This window comes from Pollachius pollachius (genome assembly GCF_949987615.1).
Source record: "Pollachius pollachius genome assembly, chromosome: 9".
Taxonomy (NCBI): Eukaryota; Metazoa; Chordata; class Actinopteri; order Gadiformes; family Gadidae; genus Pollachius; species Pollachius pollachius.
The window spans coordinates 1,433,158-1,459,146 of NC_136942.1; the positions used below are offsets into that span (position 1 = coordinate 1,433,158).

A 25,989-nucleotide genomic window follows, 5' to 3' on the forward strand; every position below is an offset into this window, starting at 1 on the left:
GTATTTGCAATTCAAAACAAATGAAGTCATAAAAGTTTAATGAGTAGCTTGTTTCTGTGGACCACAGCCCACAACCGGATGCACAAACAACAGTTTGTAACTAAGCAGGAGAACGCCTATTTAGCCGCTGAGCATTAACCCACACAATGGATTAAGAGAGATTAAACAAATGCACAATATTTTATCACAAAGTAACTCATTCTGCCCTAGTCTACTCAACACGATGACAATATGTACACAGGTTACATTTAAGTAAACTTCATATGAAATATACCATATAATCGTATAATTCATACAATTCTTAAAATGAGTTCTATCCCAGACATGACAGTGCCTTATGCAAAATAGATCAGCTGTAGACACGGCGTGCGACTGGTAAACGTCTAGTTTTTGTTGTTGCATGAATATTTAAGCAGTCATTCAAGCTCAGTTGACCCCCAGTTTCTCCTGTCCGGCTAATTCTAGAGGAGGAGCAGAGAGGATGCCACTCATCTCTCCTTTCATCGTGTCTTTCCCCTTTTTACTCGGTGTCTCTGTCTTCCTCTGGCTCTCCTCCTCCCTCTCCACCCTTTCTCCTCCTCCTTCTCAATCTTTCTCTGTATCTCATCAAAGGCCTATCGGTTTTCCTTCTCTTTACCTGTAATTTGAACTTAGCCGTTGGCGCTCAAGCTCCCATCACCCACCACCACCACCACCACCACCTCCACCATCTCCTCGACCAACATCCACTCTGGGATCAGACGTGGTCACGTTGGCCCCCAACGCATATGTGGTTGTCATAAACAGGCTGCAGGTCCAGAGTCAGCTGTAACAGGAGTCCTGCCTCTGTTGTCTGACTGCCCCCCAACGCCCTTATCACGCAGTCCACGACCCGGCAGCCGGGCCAGGGACTACCTGTCTATGTAACAAGACACTATGCTATGACACACACACACACACATATACCCACACATACACTCAGAGAGAGAGCGAGAGACAGAGAAGAGAGAGTTACACCCATTAGACTGAAGCCGTTTGGGTCATCGTGAGGCAGAGATACAGACAGTGAGAGAGAGTGACCTACTAACCGAAGACCTGAGGCAATACTGCATCCGGAACCCACCGTTACTTCCTACCTAGGACAGGACCACCGATCCTGCTCTCTCCAGATCTACATATTACATATATATATACAATCTTGAAGATGACACATACATAGGGGCATCCTCATCGTAAGTGGAAGAAATTACGTGTTTGGACATGGACAAATAAGATAATCTCCAAGGATAGGACAAGGTGCAAGTGTTCTGATGCAATGTAGATCTTTTTGAGTCTGTTTTTACAGTGTCTACAACCAAATATACATTGAACTGGTGGGGAGTGACACCAGACAGCCGGTCTCTTGTTTTAGGCCCACGTGAGTAAAAGTGATGTTGCCTTTCTGCGCTGAGACGAAGCTCAGTCTAACCCATGTCAGTAGAAAGAGGCTCAGCCTGGGCGTGTTTCCTGCTCACTGCTTATTGTGCCAGCATGCACGGGATGCCTTGTTCGGCTCTCAACCAGTGCTTTGGCTCTGATCCGTCGGACGTGCCCAGCGACCAGGGGCCTTCCCCGGGCCCCGAAGGCTCCTCCTCCAGGTGCAGCAGAACTGATCCAGGAGGACCCGACCCTGCCGGAGCAGAGCCGGTTCAATCCCAGCCGGGGGCCCACCTCCCTAGTGGTGGTGGTGGTGGTGGTGGTGGTGGTGCTGGTGGCCCAGTGGTAGAGGAGTACAGCCTCAGCGACTTGAGATGTGACAGCTTAACGTCGGCCCGGCCGGCTCACAGACCACTGAAGAGACGCGGATCAGAACACTCTCACTGGCAACCGACCGAGGAAGGGGAGCCCCTCGGGACCCCAAGGACCAGCACTGTTTCCTGGAGCTCAGAGGAGGACCTTCCTGGTGGTGGGGGTCTCCTGTTGGCTCCAAGGTACCCACTCATCCCAAGGCCTTCCATCATCGTCCGTCAGCCAGGGGTAAGCCCGCAGAACCCACAGCAGTCTAGCATGGCTTTAAGTCTCCCGCTAACTGCAATGAGAATGGTGAATATGATTTGCTGTATATAACAGGGTCGTTTTTGTATTTGTATTTCCTGTTCATTGAATTCAAATATCTGCTCAAATGTTTTTACTTTCATTTTGGGGTTTAAGGCTTGTGACGTTGTACTCACCACAGGGGGGCGTTAGAAACCAATTCTACCACCCACAAGTGTGTGTGTGTGCGTGTGTGTGTGTGCGCGCGTGCGTGCGTGCGTGTGTTTGTGTTTGCGTGTCTTTGTCTGTGCACGTGTGCGTGCCTGCGTATTGTGCAAATTAACGCACACAGACATTTAAATAATTGATAAAAAAAAAAAGCAGGCCTTTCCAGACTCAGATCAACTACTGAGCTCCATGCCTTTCTTCCCCGAGAGAGGGTGACATCACTAAAGCTGGAACACAGCGAGGCTCTCCCCCTCCCCCAATCAATATCGCTGATTAGCGGTGGAAAATGCACGGTAATAGAGGAAGTGCGACGTGTGCCAGAGGGCGTCCATGTTATTAAAGAAACAATGCGGTTCCTAATGCTGACCACTTGGAAAGGCAAAAGAAAATCTCTCCTCGGATGCTGCTTGTGGATGATTCAGGGTTTAAAAATGTGATAAAATTGGGTCAATAAGAAACACATATGGAATATATTTTGTCTTGAAATCCACACAATATCACATATGATTTGCGAAATCATGTGTGAAATTATCGTCACTGTAATTTCACTTTCAGGTCAACCAAACAGCTGAAAATGCAAACCAGAGACCGACTGAAAACAGGCCTTTTCTAATGCAATAGAATGAGGAGTTCGTCCACGCAGGCAGTCATGGTTCGATACTGATGGTGTCCTGGAAAACTCCTCAGTGAGATGTTAAGTCAATATCTATCAGTGCACCTCCCCGTTGGACTCATGCCTCCGGACACACATCCGCCGGCAGGGTGTTTGTTTGTGGTAATCTGGCTTGTTTGTTTTTTGGGTTGATTTTCTTTCCTTTTTTGTCAAGGAGGACATTTCTTTCCCAATACCAGATGGCTAGGAGAAGGGACTCAAGATAGATCATCTCATTGGTTAAGGTTATCTAAGAGTGTGGGGAGGAGGAGGAGGAGGAGGAGGAGGAGGAGGAGGAGATGAGTGAATGACCTATACTCTCACACAGAAGGGGCCTACTGAGCATGTGCAGTGATCAGCTGATCACCCCCGAGGCCCTGACCTCTTAACCCTCAGCACCGATGACAGCTACGGTTGGACAATGGACAGCTTATACAATAGCCTGTGTCTGCCGCGTTTAAATTACTGCCAGCTGATGTTTTCCTATAGTATGGATCACAATAGACATCAAGCTAGTGTGTGTGTCCGGTGTGTCTGTGTGTATGTACGTAGGCGTGTGTGTGTGTGTCTCAGTTTAGGGTGTACATCGTCAGGGTTTATCTCTGATCCTTCTAAACGGCGGATGTGTTTGTTGCTCACAGGTTTATCTGGTTTTATCTAAAACGGAACCCACTGTCACCCAGAATGCATTGCTGTACACAACGCAAAACAAACATCATGTCCTACGGCCTAACACCTACTACTGCACATACACATGCAAATACTATTTATGGAGTTGTCTAAAAGTATTTTCCGCACTGAAATACACACACACAAACAACTTCAGACGTACACACAATAACAATTGAAGCCCTTCAAGCCATCAACACAAACACACATGCTTAAAACCTGCACCATATGGAAAGCATCAAGGCACAAACACACACGGTGTGACTAAACACATAGCATCATAGCATTCGTCTGTACTATATGGCGTCAGGCTACACACAAGCAAACAAACAATAAACAGACACAACACAAAACAGACACGATGCAGTATTTCAAGGAACGTCATTGGATGGCCCTTGAATCTGAACCCCATTGTCCTTGGATACCACAACCCTCTCCGGACCAGCGGTGCAGGGACTGCTGACTACACAGGGACAGTTTGGCTCCACATGTTTTCGTCATATTTTTAGTTAATTTCTATTCTCAGATGACCTTGCCTTCACTGACGACCTTCTGTTCTCTTTCCCAGGCCTCCTACCGGGAGTCAGAGTGGCAGGAAGCAGCGGCTGATAGGTGGGAGCTTCAGGGAATAGAAGATGGGAGGTTATCAGGTATGGAATGCCTTCCACTTCCAGCATGTCCTTTGTGACTCTTCCTCTTTCCCCAACTTACCGATGTCCCGGAAAGGTCTGGCAGAGGCAGGGGAAAGCCCTTTCTGGTCCGGGGACCTGCTGGTGGAAAATGGGCTTGTTTTTTGGAGAGTTGGATTGCAGAACAGGTTCTAATGGTGATCTGACCAGGGACTACAATATACGAATGTTGTGTGTGGAGGGGTATATGGGGGTGTATGTGGGTGTGTTTGCAAGTGTATGGAGACACAAGTGTAAGTGTGTGTTTGCCAGATGATCTCAACCTTGCCATCTTGTCTGGTGGAGGCTGAGTGCTGGCGGTTACCGTGGTGATGGGTCTAGGGGGCAAAGAATCGGGAGGGGCAGAGAGTTATAAATGGGTAAATTGGGGAGTGTCCACTTCATGTACAGTGTGTGTATGTTTGTGTATGTGTGCGTGCACGCTCATGCGGGAGTGCGTGTGTGTGAGTCGTGTGTGTGTGTGTGTTTGTGCGAGGATGTGTGTTTGTGTGTGTGCGTGTGCATGAGTTGTGTGTGTGTTTGTGTGTGTGTGCTGGGATGTGTGTGTGTGTGTGTGTGTGTGTGTGTGTGTGTGTGTGTGTGTGTGTGTGTGTTTATGTGTGTGTGTGTGTGTGTGTGTGCGGGGATGTGTTTGTTAAAAAGCTTTGGCATTGATAAGCCAAGGCTGTCCCGTCTGCATTCCATCCGTCTTTTGTTCCCTGTCTCTTTGTGATGACATCACAGAGTGGGAGCACATTCCTCCTCAGGAAAAGGAGTTATTGCTTGGTTGTGATATTGCAACACTACTGCTTTTGTGTGTCATGTATACATTCACCCTAGTCCAAATGTACATGAAAAGTGTTTTTTTCATAGTACATGATAGTGGATGCACCAATTACATTTGAAAGTATTTTGAATGGTTTAGAAGGATTTTAAAACACTTTATTTTTCATCGTCAGGTCAATAAACTGTTGAGAAGGTTTTTAACTCTATTTTCCATTGTCAAGCATTTTAAGTGGTTTAGAATGATTTGAAACCGCTTTATTTTATGGCTCTCTCTGTCTATATCTCTTTGTCTCTATCTTTATATATAGCAATATATATATATATATATATATATATGTACATATATTGCTTTTGCACCTACACACACATTCACGTACAAAATCTACAGTGAGAACAGCATAAGAGGAAGAGTATCTTGTGCGCTGTACTCATACTTCCGTCTTTCAAGAACTAGGACACATTGTTTCTGCTAGTTGATGAATAGGAGATATTAGAAAGCATGGTTAGGCAAAAACAGATCTTTCCCTTTCATTCTTTCACTCCCTTTATCTTTCTTTTTCTGTTAAACTTAATATACACGCACACACACACACACACACACACATACACACACACACATACACACATACACACACACACAAAAGAGATGCTTGACTTTAGTGGGCCGCGCTGTGGGCCTGTGTTCCTCTCCTGTGGTGTGCGGTTGGACATCCGGCTTGCTCAGCATATTCACACACGCAAACACAACAGACAGACGGACGGGCGGACATTCGGATGCTTCCGCCCGCCCCATTCTTCCCATTGTGTGGCTGTTGTTTGTTCTGCTATGGACTTACACTTCTGGCACGTTTTGTACGCTCTGTAGATACACTTCTCGGACACTTCACTCCGTGCCGCACTCCGTTACAATCGGCCGTGATGGGTTGGTCGCCGTGGTGATGGTACTTCAGTGTATGTGCACTGGCATCACGCATGACGGCCATGTTGTGCACTCTAGGGTTCCACATGTTGGGTACACATACACACACATACATTGTGTTTACACATACACACGCACACACACACACATACACACACAGATCGTCCCATGTAAAGGTTGAAGTGTTTATGTGGCTGTGTTACAATAGTCCATTTGGGACAGTGCTGGTTCCAGCGTGTTCTTATGTGACGAGTTATCCCGGTTCCCCCCAGCGGAGGCCATCTGCTGGGCTTCCTCTTGGCAGTCATTAGGCTAAGTGAAACGTCTGCGTGAGCTCAGTAAATCTGCGTGGTTTGACTAGTAAGTACAGCCTTGGCAACGGCTTCTTATTCTATTGAAATTATATTTACCCGCTCTCCGCGTGCAAACAAATATGCTCAGACAGCAGGCTTTTCCGTTAGGCAGTTCATTGAGCTCTTGTTCATACATTGCAGAGATGCTGCATAGTATGTGGTTTCATGGCTAGTCAGGCATTACCACACATAATCCATTGTGTTATTTACTTTATAGCTATAGTGAGAGTAATGATGTGCAGTTAAACAGGTTATGCGTTATTGGTTAGGACGTTGAGAAGGTAGATTGCCACCTATAGATTATGTGGGACTCTGTGACACTGTGCTTTAGCTACTATGCTTGAGTAAAGAATTTACAAGTACCAGTACTAGTACAGTACTCGTTAAAAGGTACGTTCCTGCACTGAAAATAACCTCCCCCTTATATATACAGTATATATATGATGGTTAAAGTTTGACTAAAATGAGCATATATGGTTGACTGGCAGTGGATTAGAAGAGAAACACATGACAGCTCCAGTAGACTTTATCACAGCTGTGTAATAGTGAGGGCATAAACAGGTGCAGCTTGTTCCGTTTTATTATTGGTTCGTAGGCGTGCCAGTCCCCATAGTTAGCCACTTGAGACCCCCCTGTGTGGGCCTCTATTGCCCATCTGTGATAAGACGGTGACTCAAATATGAGGAAGCTTTCTTAACAGGTTGTTAATGTCGGTAATATAGCAGGGAAGGCCTGTTCTAACTTAGGGGCCTGAAACATCCTCAATAGATAACCTTGAAGGTGTAGGATATCCCATGAGAATTTACAGGAGGCTACCTGCATGTATGGTTAGGCTGTCTCACTTTGTGATGCACTTTCACAAAATAGGAAGCTAACAAGCAAGCTTCCTTAATAGGCATCAAGGTTATGAGAAACCTGCTCGCGATTGAGATACGTCCCTCTAAAAAGAACAATTGACAGTGAACAATAGCATAAGCTCATAGCAGAATGGGGTGATACAAATCTAACTTGGACAGGATCCTGAGAAGCAAGAGTGTGTTGCTGCACTGAACCCCTTCAGTTGAGTGACCTTTTATGAGGTCACTCAGCAAAGTCAGTTATTGAGTGTGTGTGTGTGTGTGTGTGTGTGTGTGTGTGTGTGTGTGTGTGTGTGTGTGTGTGTGTGTGTGTGTGTGTGTGCGTGCGTGCTTGTGTGCGTGCGTGCGTGCATCTGTGTTTGTGCTAAGGTGCACGTACGTATGCATGTGTGTGCGTTTGTCTCTTAATTGCATGTGTGTGTGTGTGTGTGTGTGTGTGTCTATGTGTGTAAGTGTGGGTTTGGAGAGGGACACTATGGAGTGAGTCATCTCTAACAGATTGAATGAGCTCAGCCCTCCTTGCTGCAACGTTGCCAGTGAGACACGGAGAGAGAGGAGAGAGAGGAGCCATAGCACTGAATCAGAATCCACTACAACTCACCACAGAGCAGTGACTGTTCTGTAGTCACAGCCCAGTTGTATTCAGCGTCAATGGTGTCAGTGTGTGGACTCTGACCCACACACACACCCCCGCATGTGTAAAAGCCTGCAGACACCTACAAACCAGCAAGTATACTCATCAACTGATTACCTGCTTAGACACAACCACACACACACACAAACACACACACACACACACACAGATATATACGCAAACATACACACAATGGTTTGCAGAAACACACCTACAAATCAACGTACACACACTAACACATAGAGACACCCACACATAACCACAAACAGGCACAGAGCCAAAACACAAGCAAGTTCTCATAAACGTACACTCATGACTCAACGTAGACCCAAAGTGACCTCAACAGCTTTGGGTCATTACAGTGTCACAGTGCTACGGCACCACTGTAGTATTTGCCCTTGGTTCAACTCCAGCAGCCTGTCGAGGCCTTCCTTGGAATGCAGCGGCTCAAACTTGAGCAAACACAAAACAAGTGGTGGAAGGAATGCATCCACCCCTGTTTTAAGGAAAGGAGTAGCTTTGAGTCAACTAAAATGGTGTACTGAGATTGTTTTAAAAAAAGAAACCAGGAACAATGTTAGTATCGGAAGAACCTTTGACAGCGGTTCAAGGTGAAGGAAGTGTTGAAGTTAATAATTGCGCCCTAAGGCTTCTAATGACAAACTTGAAATGAACACATTAGGTTAAACAATGACCTGCACACTAACCATGCATGGTGGACCTTTGAGATACACACAAGAACTATGATAACACATCCGTAGCGCTGCTGTTGCTAAGCTTGTACACCCATAAGTTTTAGGCCTAGATTTTAAGAATGTGTGTGCATGCGTGCGTGCGTGCGTGCGTGCGTGCGTGCGTGCGTGCGTGCGTGTGTGTGTGTGTGTGTGTGCATTTGTACAGGGCGGGGGATTATTTATGCAGACTTTAATTGCACAAAATGATTTGAAATGTCTTTCTAATCATGTGTGCCAGGAATCCAAATCCTAAACCAATTACCATTCGGCCAGGTTTCATTTTAAAACCCGACTTTGGGGAAGAAATTGTCTTGCGATAAACATTTGTGTCTACTTCCTGTAATCATGTAGCGCCGATGGGCATATTATGCAAAGAGAGGAGGTAACACAATTATGTTGATAATTCTATGTCAGGAAACACACTTCGCATGACTGCATCGGAGTCAACAAGCACATCAACGAGCTAGAAGTTAGCTGTTTCAGTGCCCCGCCCTCCCTGATGGGAACACCGTGCGGTCGCCGTGGTGACATCAACTGATGGTAAGGGAGGGAATCAAGAGGCCTTTAGAACCAAAGGCACACACATGTACGCAACACACACACACACACACACACACACACACGTTAAACACATGTGCACAGTATGTGTTACACGCAACTCTCTCATTGATGGGAAACCGTGGTATGACAACAGTAACACCTACATACCCTGCCCCTGCCCTACATTCACAGCAGTTGCCCAAGCCTCCTATCCGTCCTGTGATAGGGCAGAAGAGGGTCTCTCCAGCCTTCTTCCGTCCTGTGATAGGGCAGAAGAGGGTCTCTTGTGATGGGAGATGCAGGGGGTATAGCGTTCTGTCTCTTGTGAAAGGAGGCAACAGAAAGGGCAACATGCCCCCCAGACAACCTCAAGCCGAGCTGTATGTGGTGGTACGGGAACAGGGGTGCCTTGGGATACGCCCTTGTTCTTCAGGGCTGGTCTGCACAGGGGCATGGACCGCTTCAGCAGTGGTTAGGGGTTGTGGAGGTGTGGGCGGGCCTGCTTAGAGGACGTGTGAGTTGAAACCTTGTTTTTCTGGCAGAATAAATACTGGTTTCCTGCTTTCATTCTTGCTAGTAATAACCTATTATTAACATGTCATGGTTACATCCCGGCGTCTTTTTTTTATTTTACCTTTATTTAACCAGGCAGATCATTAAGAACAAGTTCTTATTTACAGTGATGGCCTGACAGAAAGCACAAGCTTCTTGGGGGGGGGGGGGGGGGGGGGGGGGGGGGGGCTCTAATGGGTTAGATAGATGTTTATCCAGTAAGTGTTGTTTTTAGAAACTATTAGAACATGAATGCTGAATTGTAGCAGGAATACTGAACATTGAATGAATTTAACATTCTATTGAACAAGCTTTTTTTGGTTTCAAAGGAATTTCCCAGAAAAATTAACCTTTAGAATAAGCGTGGGTGGGTTGTAGCTTTACAGGCCGGATTTGAAGCCTCAGTTTCAACTTGACTCTCCGGCAGGAAACTGTTAACGGAAACATAGATTCTCTATCTGTGTGTCTTCCCCGGTTCGAAATAACTGTTAGGAAACGGTCCTCTTGTGGTAATGATTTTGGGTTATTTCAACATACAGTGTGCAAAATGGAAAGTCGAAAAGACATTTGTTCAGTATTGCGGTATTTGAGCCACAGTTAAGTGTTTTTCCCACACTCTCATATATATATATAGAGAGAGGAGAGACTAAGAGAGGGAGAGAAAGTAAGGGAGAAAGAGAAAGACCAATTTGCAAATCAATTAAACCACACTGACTGAAACACTCTCACACACTCACACACACACACACACACTCACACACACGCACACGCACACGTACGTACGCACACACACGCACACAGAGCCAAGCACAGCATCTGTTTCCTGCACGCAGTGATGATGAGTGTGGTGGTCTCTGGAGGAAGGGTTGTCCCTGTCTTCTGTGACCCCCCCTCACTCATGACTCATCCTATTGTTTCAATCCAACACTCCGACTCGGCCTTGACACCCCACCCTAAATCATGAGGAGCTACCCAGGAATGTCTTACCGCCGGGACCCGCCCTCATAGCCTCCTTATTCGACATTATCGAGAACAACTTCTGACCTGGCTTTTGGTATCCGTGTCACTTCCTGTAACCCAGCTGTGTCAAAGCGTGTGCAGGAACACAGGTTGTCAAAGCCACGGGGGGAGGGGGTTTGGAGCCAGATCCTGATCATGGTCATGGAAACAACCGTGATTCCAATAATAATATCTCATGTGAGTGCATGAGAAGTCTATAATATCACTACTAGAGACCAGGAATGGTGTATTAGCCTTGTACATCACATATAAAGACCAGGCATATAAGCCTAGTTTATTACTACTAGAGACCATGCATATAAGTCTAGTATATACCTACCAGAAACAAGGAATGGTTTATAAGCCTAGTATATCACTCTTAAAGACCCAATATATAAGCCTAGTGTATCACTACCAGAGACCAGGAATGATGTAAGCCTAGGCATGGTGTAAGCCTGGTATATCACAACTAGATAGGTCTTCTTTCCCCAGAGCTTATTTAACATAAGGGGTTGGCAGATCAGCGGATGCAAAGACCTTCCATTAGTAAGAAGATTAGACCTTTATCAGAGTGGATGCTATGTGCTCAGTCCTCTATTACAAACAGCTGCACGGCAAAAACAAGCCTGTTCTAAGATAAGATATCAGTCCGATACAAAGATGACATCCTCTTAAAACATCTTGTTTAATATTGTTTGGGAGTTTTTTCGGTGATTTCAGTGTTCGTGTGTGCGTGCGCACGCACGCACACACGTGCGTGTGTGTTCGTGTGTGTGCATGAGTATGTTAAAGAGAGCGAGAGAGAGAGAACGATAGAAAGACAGTCGGGCAAACTAACAGATTATTTATATATCTAGTGTTCTTCGAAAGTTGCAGGGTTATATAAAGCGTTATTGGCTGGCTGGGATTGTTTACAGGAAAACCCTTCCCAGTCTTTGCGCTCTGTACTAACCCCACCCCTAAGCGCGAGGGGTCTCCCCGTCTACTTATGAAAGATATGAAGACGGGGAGGGGCCCATCCGGTGACGTCAGTTGAGCCCGCCCACTTCGCGTTAATTTACATTACTAGGGGTCCTGAGAGTGTGCTTTGGCTATTGAACTGTTTCCAAGAGCCAGAAAAGCGAAGTCGAAGACACACCTTAACCTAAAGAAGTGACCGAGTGATGCGCTGATGTGTCCTAAACCACCTTGTCATTTTAAACATTCAAGAGCTTGAGTTGGGGAAGTCTCGCCAGGGTCGACTTTGAGGTAGGTGTGTGCGCGTCTGGTCTGCTGTGTTTTCGCATGATTGTTTCAGGATCGCACTAACAAAGCAGCGCGCTTTACAGTAATAGCTTTTAGCCCATCTGGGCCGCGTGTAGTACATTATGTCAAAATCTGACGGGCATGGCAAGGTCCCGCGTTCATAAAAGACAGAAAGCGGACAAAGAAGAAAACCAATGAGATTGCAAAAAAGAAACTCTTGGTTCATTGTTTCCTTTTGTTCTCGAGTGCGATCCTCGCCAACGGGACAGTAGGCTGAGATGATTGTACTACAGATTGTTCGCACCGTGGTGCCATGCGTTGTTGACCTAATATCAGCACATATCTTCACCGAAGACCTCATTGTGGATGGATGATGATAAGATATATTTTTCTCTCTCACATTTAAAACACATTTAAAAACTGGTTACATTTGCGCCCCTTATGGATTACCAAAGATGTGTGTAACATGATGACAGACATGTTATTTTGGCAACATAACCGATTAAAGGCCTATGCATTTAAAAAAAAGATTATAAAAGCCAACTCTGTGACATACACATATTTATAACGTGTGTTGTCTAAGTTTGTGTGTCTTTCGTTGGTTCTGATAAGTGACAACTTCACAGAGTGTACACAATATATCTTTCCGACCCCGAACCTAACGTTCAATGTGTGACTCGTAGGTTGGTCTTCAGGTTATTGTTGAACCTAATGCGTGTGTCTCAGCTTTGTCAATAGAAGCCTTTATGGCGCAATATTTCGACTTGCTTCACTCAGAACAGACATCCGCTGTCAATGGTTCTGCAGAGCAAGTTTATACAAATCTTGCCCGTTGATTCGGTATAGCTTTTTTTATGTTTTTATTGAGTAAAGTACATTTTTAACTGCTGATTTTTAAATCCAGTCTGATGAGGATTTAGATGACAGATAACATGAATAAGTTAACAGCCTATTCAAATAGTGTGTGTGTGTGTGTGTGTGTGTGTGTGTGTGTGTGTGTGTGTGTGTGTGTGTGTGTGTCACGCAAACTTTAGCTTTACTCTAGTATTGTGTGGCTGTGGGTGTTTTGGGAAAGGGGACATGCCCTGCACATGTGCTATTCATTTCGAGCGGCGTTGGCTAAACGATATACATCTGTTTTCTGATCTTTGAACTCCTCCCCCCTTCTGTTACTTCCAACTCTACTGTCTCCATTTCACTGAAGGGACACATTCTGTCACCCTAAGAGGACATTTGTGATTGTACGGCCGTGCAATCAGCCATGTTTTAAGTTTAAAATATAGATACAACAGAAACTAAACGTGAAACATTCCACGCTGTTCTCTCTCTCTCTCTGTCTCTGTCTCTGTCCATGTGTGTCTCTCTCTCTGTCTGTGTGTGTGTCTCTGTGTGTGTGTGTGTGTGTGTGTGTGTGTGTGTGTGTGTGTGTGTGCGCGTCTCTCTCTCTCTCTCTGTCTCTCGCTCTCTCTCTCTCAGAGAGTGGTTTAAACCGGGGTTCTTACTCAGCAAAATACCCCACACTAAGCCAGACCCACATGGTGTGTTTGTGTCCATGACCCCACTTTATACAGAGCCAATCTCTTTATCTTTTGTGCAGGTTAAGTGGCGGTTTACATCTAAATAGGACAACCTAGTTTTGTATTAACATACATGATACAAAGTTCATAACGGTGGTCTAGCATGACAAACTGTAGATGTTTATGAGTCAGTAAAACAGCTTGCTGGGGGTTGTATTGGCAGTCACACAGAAGCTCTCTCAGAAAATACCAGGGCAACCGCTGGGTTAACATTAAACAAATCCTGTCCGTCAAAAACGTCAGCAGAGAACAGAAGCTTTAGCATTGACTCACGTCAGAGGATTATTTTGATACGTGTGTTTATATTGCACTCGCCTTTTAAATGTAGACAAATGAGGAGCGATTGGGCCAAAAATGATTTCTACTAAATGTATAAAGAACCAAAGCGTGAGATTGTTCCATCACCGCACTATACATCTCTCTGAGCAGTTCCATTGATTTTCTTGCAATTATTCAAGAACTTCAATCACAATAAAGTACCATTACTGGGCTGGCAGCAGCATGGGGTAGGCAGGGACTGACACATGCACGTGCACGCGCACGTACACACACACGCACACACATCTCTCCCTCTTCACAAGGCTCGTTAGCTTGAAGTAAAGTGGGATGGCGGGGTCTGAGCAGTATGAATCGGATTAAGCACTGCGAGTCTGAACCAAGACACATGATATAGTCTCTATACAGAGTGGCAACACGCACGGACACAGGCGAGCCGCGTCCCTCCTCTCTCTTTTCTGAGGTCAGCTGGAGTTCCATAATACGTAGTTATAATGACTACCCACACACACATTCATACGGCCATGGAACCCTATCATTTTGAACCGTCCCCTTTTAGGGGGGTATTCTTAGAAATGCCTGAGTATGTGCATGAATAATTCTGTCTGGGAGTTATGGAATAATTGGCAAAAACACTGAAGACTTTGAGCCCCGTCTGTGTGCGCACAGACGGGGCGGCTGTCCGTCTCGAACAGCGGGGTCGCCGGTTGCTAGCGGTAACAGTTGTTGGGGTTTGGAGCAGCAGCATATAAACAAAGAAGACCCACCCTAATCCACCCCGATGTGCCTCCCGACCAATGAGGAGAGCGGTTGCTGCCGGGTTGGGCCAGTGAGCGGGGGAGAGGGGCGTGTCCGTGGGGCTCTGAGGGGAAGCAGCAGGTTTGGGATGTAGCTCTCAAAGCACAGAATGTGGAAGTGGAGCAGACAGCAAGAGGCGAAAACAAAGACCACGTTTTACGACTTCACACAGTCGACCGAGACCCAAGCTTCTCGTGTCTTTGTTAGTTTAATGTCGACGATATCGTCAGCCGGAAAGAGCAGCGTAAGAACGAGAACATTTAGGCAAGAGTCTGAGTTTATCGTTCTGTACGTGTGTGTGTGTGTGCGCATACGTGGGATTTGAACACGTGTTTGTGTTGTACCAAATGTGACCATGTGTCACTGACAGTTGTAGAGAAGCAAAAGCAAAGCTCACTGACCAGCATGTTTGTGTGTCTGCACACACCACACACACACACACACACACACACACACACACACACACACACACACACACACACACACACACACACACACACACACACACACACACACACACACACAGACACTCACACAGCACACACGCACACAGCTCACCTGCCCCTCTGCGCAAACAGTTGGCAGATAAATTGCTGAGGTTGAAGGATTTTAATTAGAACTTTTTACTTTAAAGACAGGTGTATAGACACACACGCACGCGCACGCACACGCTGTTGTCACTCATACCAGCCTATAGATATACTGTGTGGGAATACAGCACGGCTCGGCCGGACCAGCCACGGTGCATGTCTGTTTATGCCACTCGGTGAGGTCGGCCTTTAAGCCTCCAGTGTAATAAGTGCAGCCTCATCGCATTCCCACAGCGTGACTCAAGCGCTGTGTGAGACGGGCCCCGGCCCCTCCTATTCATCCTGTGATCTGTGTCCCCCTGGGGCCCCGCGTCAACAAGCCTAAACAGGAACAAGTGTTTTACAGTTGCAGGGACTTTTGCCCTATAAAGTCATGATCGCCAACCGTCAGGGCAGCAGTATGTGTGGGTGTCGTCACATTCACATTACAATAAGTTCTTTTAGTAGGCGAGAGGCTTGTCTTTACACGCACACAACAACAAAATAAGCAAGTTCTTGCCGATGGGCATGGAGAGCTGTACAATAAACTGCAGGAACATTCCCTTGTTTGATTCTACCAAGCTGTGTGAGCTCATGGAACTGGAGGCTTGTGTGAAGTGCCTGGGTGTTCGTTTATTTGGTGTTTTCTCTGGCAGGCCAACAGGTTTGTACTTGACCCAGTAAATTTCCATTTTCTACTGACCATCTCCCACTTGGCAAGGCAAATCCTCCCATCGCGGTTGTGTGTAGTTCCTCTTCAACATATCTCGGGGCCATTCCAGTAGGACCAGCACATTGGATGGACCAAATAGCGTAATGGATTGCAAGCTTTCTGTTTTTTCTGCAGTGAAGGTAATTTCACCTCCTCTTGAAGAGTTCAAAGTGTTGCTTCTGAGCAGGAGCTCTTTAATGTAATTGATAACGTTGGGATTCAGCCGGCAAAGTAGTGATACGAGATTGGGGTTGAATTAAGTCGAAGCAATCCTGGCCGTGGCCAAATTTCTGATCAAGGATTTGCCCTGGATACTGTTCATTTATGACTCATGACATGGTGAGGGGGTCTCTCTCTCTCTCTCTCTCTCTCTCTCTCTCGCTCTCTCTGTCTCTCTGTCTCTGTGTGTGCACATACGCTTTGTGAGTTGTGTTTTATTGCTGCTTGTCTAAACAAGGATTTTTATTTCTGTAACAAGGTACTGTGCTATGAAACTTCTCTGTTTAGCTCCCTGAAGAGCCTTCAGTTCAAATCTTTCTTTACACACACACACACGCGCACGCACGCGCACACTGCTGTGAACATTGGGCTGATCCCTCTTCCTTGCAGACAATACATATCTAAAGCCTAATGGAGTGTGTGTCCCTATGATGTCTAGAACATAGTACATGTCGTACTATGTTTCTCCAATGCTCTGTGTGTGTGTGTGTGTGTGTGTGTGTGTGTCATGAATATTCCCACTGTAGTTTAATGAAGCCCGGCTGTTCTGACTTCCCACACCCCCGCACTGCCCTCTTGTGTGGATGGGACTCTCAGGGTGGATGGGACGGGGCCCCCAGACTCCACCACCCCATGGAAACAAGCTTGTTCTCACAGAACCGTTCGCTGACTTCCTGCTCTGTCGTTACACGCTGTTGATATGAGCAAGATAAATGCTAAGGTGGACGCCACATCTGGTATAGTGGTTTTCTAATGACGTGAAGCCTTTGTACAAATCGAGAATGGTTTATACTCGACCTCTTCCTATAGCTGCGAGCTTTCTAAGTCATCTGCTAATGCACATGCTAGCCCTTACCGGGGCAAATGGAACACCATGCAAACCTTGTTGGTGTAGTGGGCTGTGTGTGTGTGTGTGTGTGTGTGTGTGTGTGTCTGTGTTTGTGTGTGTGTGTGTGTGTGTGTGTGTGTGTGTGTGTGTGACCGACTTCTGAAAGATTGATGTGATTTTATCGAGGGGCATGTAAAAATGTAGTGATATACGGGGCCGCATGAGCTCATTGTTACCGGAAGGCCCGCCTCCTCTGCTCTAAGCTCCTCCCCCCTGTCCCACCACAGCTGTCACTTAAGACCCCACCTCAATCCGTGTGTTGTTAATAAAGGCGCGTTCACTCTCCTGGTGATAACGAGCCGCTCACCAGTGATTTTAATTACGCGTGTTCCCGACAGCGACCGTTCATGTGCACTTGGGAAACAGCCGGTTGGGAATCTAAAAGTTCTTCACAGCAGGCTTTTTTTATCCGATAAAAAACCGTCAGAACTAAACAGAACTTAGTAGGACCAGTTTCAAGTTTGCATGCTTTTATTTCCTTGATGCCTATCACCTACTATCCTCTTGCTTTTGAGAAGCACATTGTATTGCCACTGTGTGGAAGGCAACACTTCCCCTTATCTAGAGCTGGTTTACCAGTACACAACGTTTAAAACTGAGCAAAGTCATGCCAACAGAGGTTACAACGTTACACATTGTTCTATTATATTATTACAGCTGTGTTTCGTTTCGTCCTTATTACTGTTTTTGCTTTGACATCGCAAATGGAGAGCAGAGAGAGTCCTGGGGGAGAGACAAAGACAGAAAGAGAGACCAGCAGGGAGTGGGAGAGAGAAAGTAGGGTGTGGGGGGGGTTGCTTCAGGGCCATTAATGATGCCATTCCCCCCTGGGTGCGTCCCTCCCATCTGTGAGTGTGAGGGAACCGACTTGGCGGAGTAGAGCAAGTGTTTGTGATTTGTGGGTCTGGAACATTCCAACATCGTAATGCCTCCCCAGTGCTGGACTCCAGGGGTGTCATCGGGGTGTCACTCTTGCACAAGACTCAAGAGCCAATGACAGGCCTCCGATGACAGCCCCCCCCCCCCTCCCAAAGGGACTTGGTGAGGCGATGTCAGGCTTGTGTTTGTTTTCATGTTCTTTGTTTTGGGTCCCGCCGGGCCTGATATATGAAGCCAGCCACTAGCTCCTCTCCCTCCCAACCTCTTAGCTCTTAGTCCTCGTCCTCTGTAACCATGACGACGACCATCTGATTATACAGGACTTCCCTTATTCCTTCATAATCTTCCTTATCTTCGGGTACCAGGAACCTCCGGTCCTGAGCACTACTCTCATCCACGTGGATTCTAGAGCCTCTTATGCACAGAGTGCCCGCTAAATTACTGGGATAACCTGTCAGGCACCGTTAGTGATTTTGTCTATCCACACATGCAGCTACGTTGTGGAACATTTCCATCTTGTGCAATGGCGGGGATCCAGAATTGTTAATAGGTCTTGAGCAGGTAAATTCCCGTTGCAGATTTCCTGTAATATCAATCCCTGTTCCCATTCACACGTGCAATACATTTTCCGGAACATTTATAGAAGAGACTACAAGGACTCTTAACCCCCTTTAAACATGTAGTAATATCTTATATTATCACAGTGAAATAATTATTGGAGATCGTTTGAAAAGGGGGTTTGAGATAAAGCACAAGAAAACCACTACAGTCAAAAATGGATGATAGAAACACCAGATATTGATTAAGCGTTGGCATTAGTTATCTTATCTTCTCTTCAGGCTCCTTGTGTTTTGAAATAAGCGGTGGCTTAAAGAGCAGCCATCCCACATTAATTAAAACTGCTTTATTTGTGTGAAGGGTTGAGGTTTCCTCTCTGGTTGGGATTGATGCTGTGTTTCCTGAAGAGCCAATTTAAACACCTTCCTGTAGTTTGTTTTCTAAGGATGACTGATTAGACATCTGACCTTCCGAACACGCCGCTGAGAAAGTGTGACACCAAACAGGATGTGAGATCACAGTCACACACGGGTCATGAGAGGGAAAGAGAGAGAGGGTCACTGTTCTATTCAAACACTATATTCTCTCTTGCACTCTCTCTCTTTTGACCCACTTTTTTGTTCTTCTCTTTTTCACTCTTTCCAGGAATTCCCTTTGCGAATTATGAGTGAACATCCAGATATTAGGACATTCCTAAATGTCCAAGTCTGTTCCCATGGAGACGCACATAGCTCTGATTAGGAAAATGGGGCCACTGTATTTTTCTTTTCCTTTTTTTCTTTCGTGCTCTGGGTTGTTAATGGTGGAAACTTAATTGGAAAGATGTCAACCAGCCAATGAAATGGACATATATAGGGAAGGCTCCAATTAGTGGTTGAGCATCCCTTTGAACTCTCAATGTCACTTCCTGTGCCCTTAGGCTTTTCAAGTAAATCCCCACAGATGTGTGAGGCTAATTCACAGTTTCACAACGCTGCTTGTCTTTAAAATTCCTTTACCCTCCCCTTAAAATGGTTAGCCTCCGTTTGAAGTGTGGATAGCAAACAGCAGGGCTGCTCATTTCATTGCCTCCTTCCTCTTAGTTACAAGACTGTCCACCAATCAACACTCAAATATCCAAAAGAGTGTCTTATCAAATATCCTGCATAAAGCCATTTATTTATTTTTATGGAGGCCTACATACGTTTCTTTAAATCAATGCAAGATTTTAGTGTTGTATTCGTTTTGGATAAACATTTCCCGACACGTGTCGTTGTTGACAATATTGAAGTACTGTATCTGGGGGTCTGTATTATGTAACTAATTCTTGAACACAATCATGTTGACCTCTAGTGGCGTCCTGAATAAACTGCAACTGTTATTGTCCCAGTTTGTTTTGATATGCACACTGCGCGATGTTTTTCTTCATCACGGTGATTCTTTTGATTCGATATTTAGCAAAAAGAATGCTACCCTATAAAAAGATAGAATAAAGTTAATGCTTTTGTAAAAAGCGCGCATTAAATTGTGATAATCCCCGTTTTTGTTTATTTGTTTAATTACCGTGTTAATACAATTATATCAAACCTCGATTAAAGAATGAATGTCCATCTTTTTATCACTGTAATTAGTGATGAAAAGGTAGTAAAGTCATGGTGTATGGTCCAGACAAAGGGAATAGTCCTCCAGAATCAGGAGAAGGGAGCTTAGCGAATGGGATCTCATGGGGGCGGGGAGATGGAGACTTCGGGGGCGTATAATATTCGGTAGGCTGTTAAATGATAATGCACCTATTTATTGATTAAACCGAACGCTCAACTTCAGTTGGTGACTTTTGTTTGGGTCAGGACACAGCTCTTGTCGTATTATCTTCAGGACTGTATTCAAAATATATCAAAAATACAATTTATAGAGTAACATAGGAGATGGCGACTATGTTTAGATACCCCGTCTTTCCCCATCTGCAGGGTGAGTTAAACAACAACCTCAATAGAAGCGTGTTTGATGCCGACTTTGAGTTTTGTGTTTTGATTTGTTGTAGCCTACCCTAAATGCTATGGTGTGCAAATAGATGTTTAATTACTATGACTGAATGACTAAAATAGTGAAGTGCTCTAGAAGATTATTTTAACTACAGCACACACGTTTAAGTCTAAGGATGGCTTATTCTGAGTGCGTACTAGATTTTTGTTTCTAGGCTATTTATTTTATATTTCTGGTGTTTTTAGGATTAAATTGTAAAGTGCAATTTAAAGCAACTAATTCAATCAAACATTTTATCCATTTGCGAAACCTAGGACAACATGCTGTCTTTAGTAAAACCCTTAGAGTGTGTGTGTGTGTGTGTGTGTGTGTGTGTGTGTGTGTGTGTGTGTGTGTGTGTGTGTGTGTGTGTGTGTGTGTGTGTGTGTGTGTGAGTGAGATCGCTATGCATTGCACTGTATCCTTCATCCATCCGGCCAGAGGCTGACCCCAGGGTGGTGTCCTGATGGCTGTGTGTGTGTGTGTGTGTGTGTGTGTGTGTGTGTGCGTGCAGATCGGCGTGACCCGGGTCCACCTCTGTCCGCGGGGAGGAGAAGTGCCATGGCGGAGCCCGACTACCTGGAGGGCGACTGTGATGAGCTCATCAGACCCAAGAAGCTCATCAACCCCGTGAAGACGTCCCGCAACCACCAGGACCTCCACCGCGAGCTGCTCATGAACCAGAAGAGGTCAGGGGGACCGTCTGTCTGTCTGTCTGTCTGACTGACTGACTGTGTCTGTCTGTCTGTCTGTCTGTCTGTCTGTCTGTCTGACTGACTGACTGACTGACTGACTGACTGACTGACTGACTGACTGACTGACTGTGTCTGTCTGTCTGTCTGTCTGTCTGTCTGTCTGTCCAAGACTTTCACAAACATTCACACAATCATGTTTATCTCCTTATCCCTCTCACTCTCTCTCTCTTTGTCGCTCGCTCACTCACTCACCCACCTACACTGACTCACCCTCACTGACTCACCCTCACTTGCTCATATTCATTCATTAAGCTTTTATCCAAAGCAACTTACAAGTGAGGCTGAGGCCACTCAGAGCATAAAATCAGGAGGCAGAGCGGGTTGGCTGGTAACCTGAGGGTTGCTGGTTCGATCCCCGGCTCCTCCTAGCGGAGTGTCGTGGTGTCCTTGAGCGAGACGCCTCCCCCTGACAGCTCCCGACGAGCCGGCTGTCGCCCTGCGTGGCTGACTCCGCCGTCGGTGTGTGGATGTGTGCGTGAATGGTGAATGTGAGGCAATATTGTAAAGCGCTTTGGGTGGCCAATGGTTAGAAAAGCGCGGTATAAATGCAGTGCATTTACATTGGAGTACAAAAAGAAAGTTGCACGACCATGGTTCTGAAAATGAAATAGGAATCAGAAAAACAAGGCTTCTGTGGCAGACTAGCTCCTATACTATCCAAAGTGCTTTCTAAATTCCACAACAGTAGCGCAGCTCAACGAAGTGTAGTCTAGACAGCTAGAGGAAGATAATCCCTAACACTCTGGAAAAACACTCACACTCTTTTTGTAGCCCGCTTTTCACACATAAGAACCAACTCTCTCTCTCCCAGTCGGTCTGACGGTCTGTCTGTTCTGTCTGCTTTGGCCTCCACACTACCACCACACCGCCTCGAAACATTGTTATTGAAAATTGAGTATCACTGACGTCACTAGTTATCACTGGTATTTTAATGACTCCTTAATAGAAACTCGGCGGCAGATAATCACGTCAACATTTATAGCCCCTCGATATCAGCTTGAAAGCTGATAAGTTTACGCACATTCTTTGATGAGAAGGAAATCAAAGTTCTTCCCGCTGAAGGCATCAGGATGTGTATTTATCGATCTTTCCTAATTGGATTTTCCTGAACGGTAGTGCTTAGAGGAAGCCATTACAGCGTTGACAATATAATCTTGGGTCTGACGTTATACCTGCCCAGTCATAAAGAGACAGGACTGGTTTAGAAGAACAAAAGCCCATCCGGTTGCCAACGTCTTTAAGGAAGTCAGAGTGTAGATTATGCTTTGTCTCTCTACGTTAAATCCGACTGCGTTGCCATCAAACAGATGCCTTCAGTTGCCCCATCTACCTCAGTGTGAGGGCCTCAGTAGCACTGTTACGCCGAGCTTCCATATGCACAGTGTACATAGCGAACCCCTTCCCTGGCCATAACATTTATGCACCAATATCAAGTCTGCGTAATATAACCTCTATTCCCTGTACAGTGGTCTGTTGTACCATGTCAGAGCTATAAATAGACACGCGCGCATGTGCAAGCACCCACCCATGCGTGCATAACATCTACTGTAAACAGCTGTTAGATCACAGGCGTGATGTTTTCCCTAAATCGGGTCAAACCGAGGGGCGTTAGTAAATCCGTCCGTCCGTCCCACTGTCTGTCAGGGAGCTTAATCGCTTATCGACAAGATGGGGATGTTGGCTCCGCATGACAACAAGGTGTTTGGGGAAAATAAAAACACGACGTACACAGGATGTACACAAGTGTATGCACACAGTGCAGGACACAACGTGTCCTGCACTGTGTGTCTCTGCTGTGTGGCTGTGTTTGGTTGGGGCTCTGCGTGGTGTAGCGCATGCCTCTCTCCCAGGCACGTTAGTCACCCTGATGGAGGTGAGCTGGCCAACAAAAGACAGGGGGAGGGAGGGAGGGAGGGAGGGAGGGATAGGAGGAAGGGAAAAAAAAAGTGTTATGTAATCAAGATAACAGCAGAGACGCAATGAGGTTCTCTCTCTCTCTCTCTCTCTCTCCCTCTCTCTCTCGCTCTCTCTTCAGCTCTCTCTCTCTCTCTCTCCAGCTCTCTCTCTCTCTCTCTCTACCAATGCTGTTAGATCAGCCATCCTACACAAACATGCCCAGGGTGCGGGCGTAGTAAACAGCCGAGTGTTGCCCAGCCCGTAACCTATCAGGATCGAGGAATGAGGCAGTTCATTATGGATCAGCACTGATGCATATCATGTAGGCAGTGGTTATTAGATCATATCATGTAGGCAGTGGTTATTAGATAACAAGTCACTGAAGGTTTGGTGTGTGCGTGGAATGAGGTGTAGGGTGTGTGTGATCATGCAATAATGCCAGTCGAGGGAGTGAGGGAGGGGAAAAGGGGAAAGTCCGTCTCTAGTTGGGCTGTATTGTTCCTGTGGTCGACCTCCCCCTCCGGTGGATGGCAGGACATTCTGAGCCGACATTCTTCACGCTTTCATAACACCCTGGGTGTTTGGCAGCCGGGGCTAGTTAACAGTCGCCCACCAGCCGGAATCTCAAGAAAACAAAGTGGTGCAACAGCCCCCACTTGCACTGCGAGCGAACAAACACTGTGCTTGGTTATGTAACCCTCTGTTCACTCGTGAAGCTTAATGGAGACCTTTTTAGTCCGTTGTTAGGCAGGACGTGGAAGGCACGACCATTGAGTGTGTCCTTCGGTGACCGGTTGTGAGGTAACCGAGGAATGGACGGTCCTTCCATAGAGCATTTACACATGGAGATGGTCGTCATGCTGTTTATTGTTGTTTATTTTCAAAATCATTCCCTTCTCTTTTCCAGTCGCTCTCTCTTTTCCTACTCTCATATTGTACCCACAGCGACCTTAAGTGGGATCTACATGCCTTACGAGCTTTTTGTTTTCACGTTGCATTACGTTTCCTTACATTTATTTACCAGACGCTTTTGTCCAAAGCGAGATACATTAAGTGCATTCAACGATGAAGCCATGCCTCAAATAAGTGCAAGAATCAAGTACATATAAATTCACAAATAAGCAAAACAACTGCGTTTAAGTGCTACAATATAAAAATAGAGACCGATATTTAGAGATTTTTTTCCCACTTTTCGTTTCCCAAGATAAAGATCATGTGATGCAAAAGGATACAAGATAAAGATCATGTGATGCAAAAGGATACAAGATAAAGATCATGTGATGCAAAAAGGGAAACATTCACAGTAGATATGGCTTGAAAGTATAGTTTGGTAAGGATGTACTAAGGTTAATCTTATTATCGTTCTGTATAACAATTACTTGCACTTGGTGAGGGTATAGTGTGGTGTTATCAAGGCGAGGATGTACTGTAACAGTGGCATCCATTGGGAAGGGGATAACGTGCTAACCTTGTGGATCCTCCGCGGCGTCCTAATAGGGGGCTGGCGCCGCAGAACAAACCAGAGCTGCAGAAGGTTCTGGAGAAGAGGAAGAGGGAGCAGGTCCTCAAGGCCCAGAAGGAGGAACACGAGGCGCACAAGAAGAAGAGCGACCTGGAGATAGAGCTGATGAAGAGGCAGCAGAAGTTAGAACAGGTACGCACGCACACACACACACGCACACGATAACACACACGCACGCCCAACGCTGCTGTAACATTGCCACGACGTGGTGCTGATCCCTGGTCTGCCTCCTTGTAGCTGGACCTCGATCAGCAGAAGAACGAGGAGGAGCAGGAGAACACCCCTGAGTTTGTGAAGATGAAAAGCAACCTGAGGAGAACCAAGCAGGAGACGGACGGAGAGGAACGGACCACCTAGAGTGTGTGTGAGTGTGTGTGTGTGTGTGTGTGTGTGTGTGTGTGTGTGTGTGTGTGCGCGAGAGAGAGAGTGTTTGTTGTCGGTTGCACATTGATGGTCAGCTGACCTCTTGCCTGTGAAACCACTTCCTGGTTCTCTCCCTCCAAGCCGCTGAGGGAGAGAGAGGCGTAGAGAGAGAACTTTACAGACTTTTCAAGAAGACCCCTCTGTCTGCCTGCCGGCTACCAACCTATCAGTGTCTCCCACCCATCCAGAACGCAACACCACCACCTACAGGCGGGAAAGTGAAATACAGAGACACATGACCTGTTACAAGCCACTCGCAAAGTGTTACCATGAATCCAGTGTGGACTGATCCCAAGGAAGGGAGGGGGTGAATGGGGGTGGGGGATTGGTCATCCATTAAACACACAGGGTTCTCCTTTTTAGCTTCCAGTTCTTCCCTAGTATCTCTTTTGAACCTTCTGTTGTTGTTGATGTTGGTGTTGTTATGGTTAAAACATTGTTTTATTTGAATTGTTTTATTTTTCATCTTAAGAATCAAATGACGACAAAATGGACACTGGATGGACTCTCGACGCTTTGTATTATAAAAGCCAAAATGATGTGTTATTTATGTTCGTAGCTTTTAGCCCAGGTGAACGGAGCTCACTCTGTTTGTTCCTCAGCTTGGTTTTTGTGAACCCTGAACAAGACAAATCCAATGTTTTGTGTAAAACACATAACTGAATTTAGTTTTTATCTCTTCGACATTTCAGAACCATGCCATTTTATTTGCTAATGCAATTTTGAGCAATATAAGAAATCCCAGGTGTGAGGTTGTTGCCTTCTTCATGTATTCTGTTGTTTTTCTATGAATAAATTGTTACTAAATAAATGATTTAAACTAGCTGAAGTGAGAATGAGCATAACCACAAGTGTGGCACGGTTATTCTTTAGGTGCGTTAAGAAACAAATATTTTATAGACTCCATAAAGGATCAATGAAATGTATGGTTAAAATTACATCTTTTCCATGACCAGACGTCCCTGGTATAGTATCTGACAGATGGCTCCATTGTTAATAAGAAAGAGGATAGGCACCTTGAGCTGGAGGGCAGTGAGTATAAGAAAACCTGGGAGAAAAAATGTATCTGCTAATTCCTAAGCGAGCG

At 45.8% G+C, this 25,989-nt stretch overlaps 1 protein-coding gene across 3 annotated transcripts; it reads left to right on the plus strand.

The window, feature by feature from the left end:
- The first annotated feature begins 11,673 nt into the window (after positions 1 to 11,673).
- On the plus strand, positions 11,674 to 25,719 carry fam107b (family with sequence similarity 107 member B). 3 transcript variants are annotated; one of them, XM_079743697.1, is made up of 4 exons: positions 11,674 to 11,831; positions 20,821 to 20,995; positions 24,455 to 24,611; positions 24,717 to 25,719. In XM_079743697.1, exons 2-4 carry the CDS (start codon positions 20,868 to 20,870, stop codon positions 24,834 to 24,836), a joined length of 405 nt encoding a protein of 134 aa, XP_079599823.1. In that variant the 5' UTR covers positions 11,674 to 11,831; positions 20,821 to 20,867; the 3' UTR covers positions 24,837 to 25,719. The 3 variants fall into 3 exon arrangements, with proteins under 3 accessions (XP_079599823.1, XP_079599822.1, XP_079599824.1); XM_079743696.1 differs by lacking the exon at positions 11,674 to 11,831 and adding an exon at positions 15,466 to 15,712; XM_079743698.1 differs by lacking the exon at positions 11,674 to 11,831 and adding an exon at positions 15,807 to 15,900.
- Positions 25,720 to 25,989: the final 270 nt, after the last annotated feature.